General features: G+C 63.4%; 1 protein-coding gene across 1 annotated transcript in view; it reads right to left on the minus strand.

The window, feature by feature from the left end:
• Nucleotides 1-6: 6 nt before the first annotated feature.
• The window catches only part of LOC118159081 (complement C4-like), a gene marked incomplete at its 3' end in the record, with an annotated part of 2,971 nt that continues 1,492 nt past the window's right edge, over nucleotides 7-1,485 (minus strand). The window contains exons 3-4 of the mRNA XM_035313717.1: nucleotides 297-387; nucleotides 7-207 (exon numbers count right to left, since the gene is read on the minus strand). Coding sequence (XP_035169608.1) covers nucleotides 7-207; nucleotides 297-387 — 292 coding nt within the window. The remainder of the gene's footprint in view (nucleotides 208-296; nucleotides 388-1,485) is intronic.

Here is a 1,485-nt window from a genome sequence, read left to right on the forward strand (position 1 = left end):
CGTCACCCAGGGACGTGGCAGGGGGACACGAGCCAGCCGGCGGCCACCCACCTGCATCTCGCGGTGTATCACGGGCTGGTGCTCCACGAAGGCGCCGTCCGGCCGCTGCTGTCCCCGCAGCCACCGCAGGGACGCGCTGGGGCCATCGGCGTCCACCGGCAGGTAGGGACGGGACAGGGCCATCACGCGCAGCACCAGCGCCGTCAGCCTGCAGCAGGGCAGCCGCCACCGTGTCCCCGTGTCTCCCCCCCCCCCCACCCCCCAAACATGTCCCCAAGTCCCCGCGTCCCCCCTCACCAGGTGCTGCTGCCCCGGTGCAGCCAGGCCCCGTAGGAGCCGTCGCTCTTGCGGAAGCTCTGCACCCGCTCGAAGCCTGTGGGGGACATGGGGGACGTGGGGGACGTGGGAGTCACCAGGGCCACTGGCGGGGCCTTCATCCCCTGCACGGGACTTCCAACCCCCCCCCTGTAGGGCACTGCACCCCCCCCCACCCCCCCAGAGCATTGCACACGCTGCTGCAACCCCACAGAGCATCGCAAACCCCTTTGCATCCCCCACATAGCACTGCACAGCCTGCAGGGCATTGCACACCCCATTGCACACCCCCTAAAGCATTGCACACCCCTTGGAGCATTGCACACCTCATTGCACCCCCTGCAGGGCATTGCACACCCCTTGCAGCATTGCACACCCCACTGCACACCCCCTAAAGCATTGCACACCCCTTGCAGCATTGCACACCCCTTGGAGCATTGCACACCCCATTGCACACCCCTTGGAGCATTGCACACCCCTTGCAGCATTGCACACCCCACTGCACACCCCCTAAAGCACTGCACACCCCTTGCAGCATTGCACACCCCATTGCACCCCCTGCAGGGCATTGCACACCCAATTGCACACCCCTTGGAGCATTGCACACCCCATAGAACATTGCACACCCCATTGCACCCCCTGCAGGGCATTGCACACCCCTTGCAGCATTGCACACCTCATTGCACACCCCCTAAAGCATTGCACACCCCTTGCAGCATTGCACACCTCATTGCACCCCCTGCAGGGCATTGCACACCCCTTGGAGCATTGCACACCTCATTGCACCCCCTGCAGGGCATTGCACACCCCATTGCACACCCCCTAAAGCATTGCACACCCCTTGCAGCATTGCACACCCCTTGGAGCATTGCACACCCCATTGCACACCCCTTGGAGCATTGCACACCCCTTGCAGCATTGCACACCCCACTGCACACCCCCTAAAGCACTGCACACCCCTTGCAGCATTGCACACCCCATTGCACCCCCTGCAGGGCATTGCACACCCAATTGCACACCCCTTGGAGCATTGCACACCCCATAGAACATTGCACACCCCATTGCACCCCCTGCAGGGCACTGCACACCCCTTGCAGCATTGCACACCTCATTGCACACCCCCTAAAGCATTGCACACCCCATTGCACACCCCTTGCAGCATTGCACACC

The sequence above is a fragment of the Oxyura jamaicensis genome, unplaced genomic scaffold (genome assembly GCF_011077185.1).
Source record: "Oxyura jamaicensis isolate SHBP4307 breed ruddy duck unplaced genomic scaffold, BPBGC_Ojam_1.0 oxyUn_random_OJ66853, whole genome shotgun sequence".
Classification (NCBI taxonomy): Eukaryota; Metazoa; Chordata; class Aves; order Anseriformes; family Anatidae; genus Oxyura; species Oxyura jamaicensis.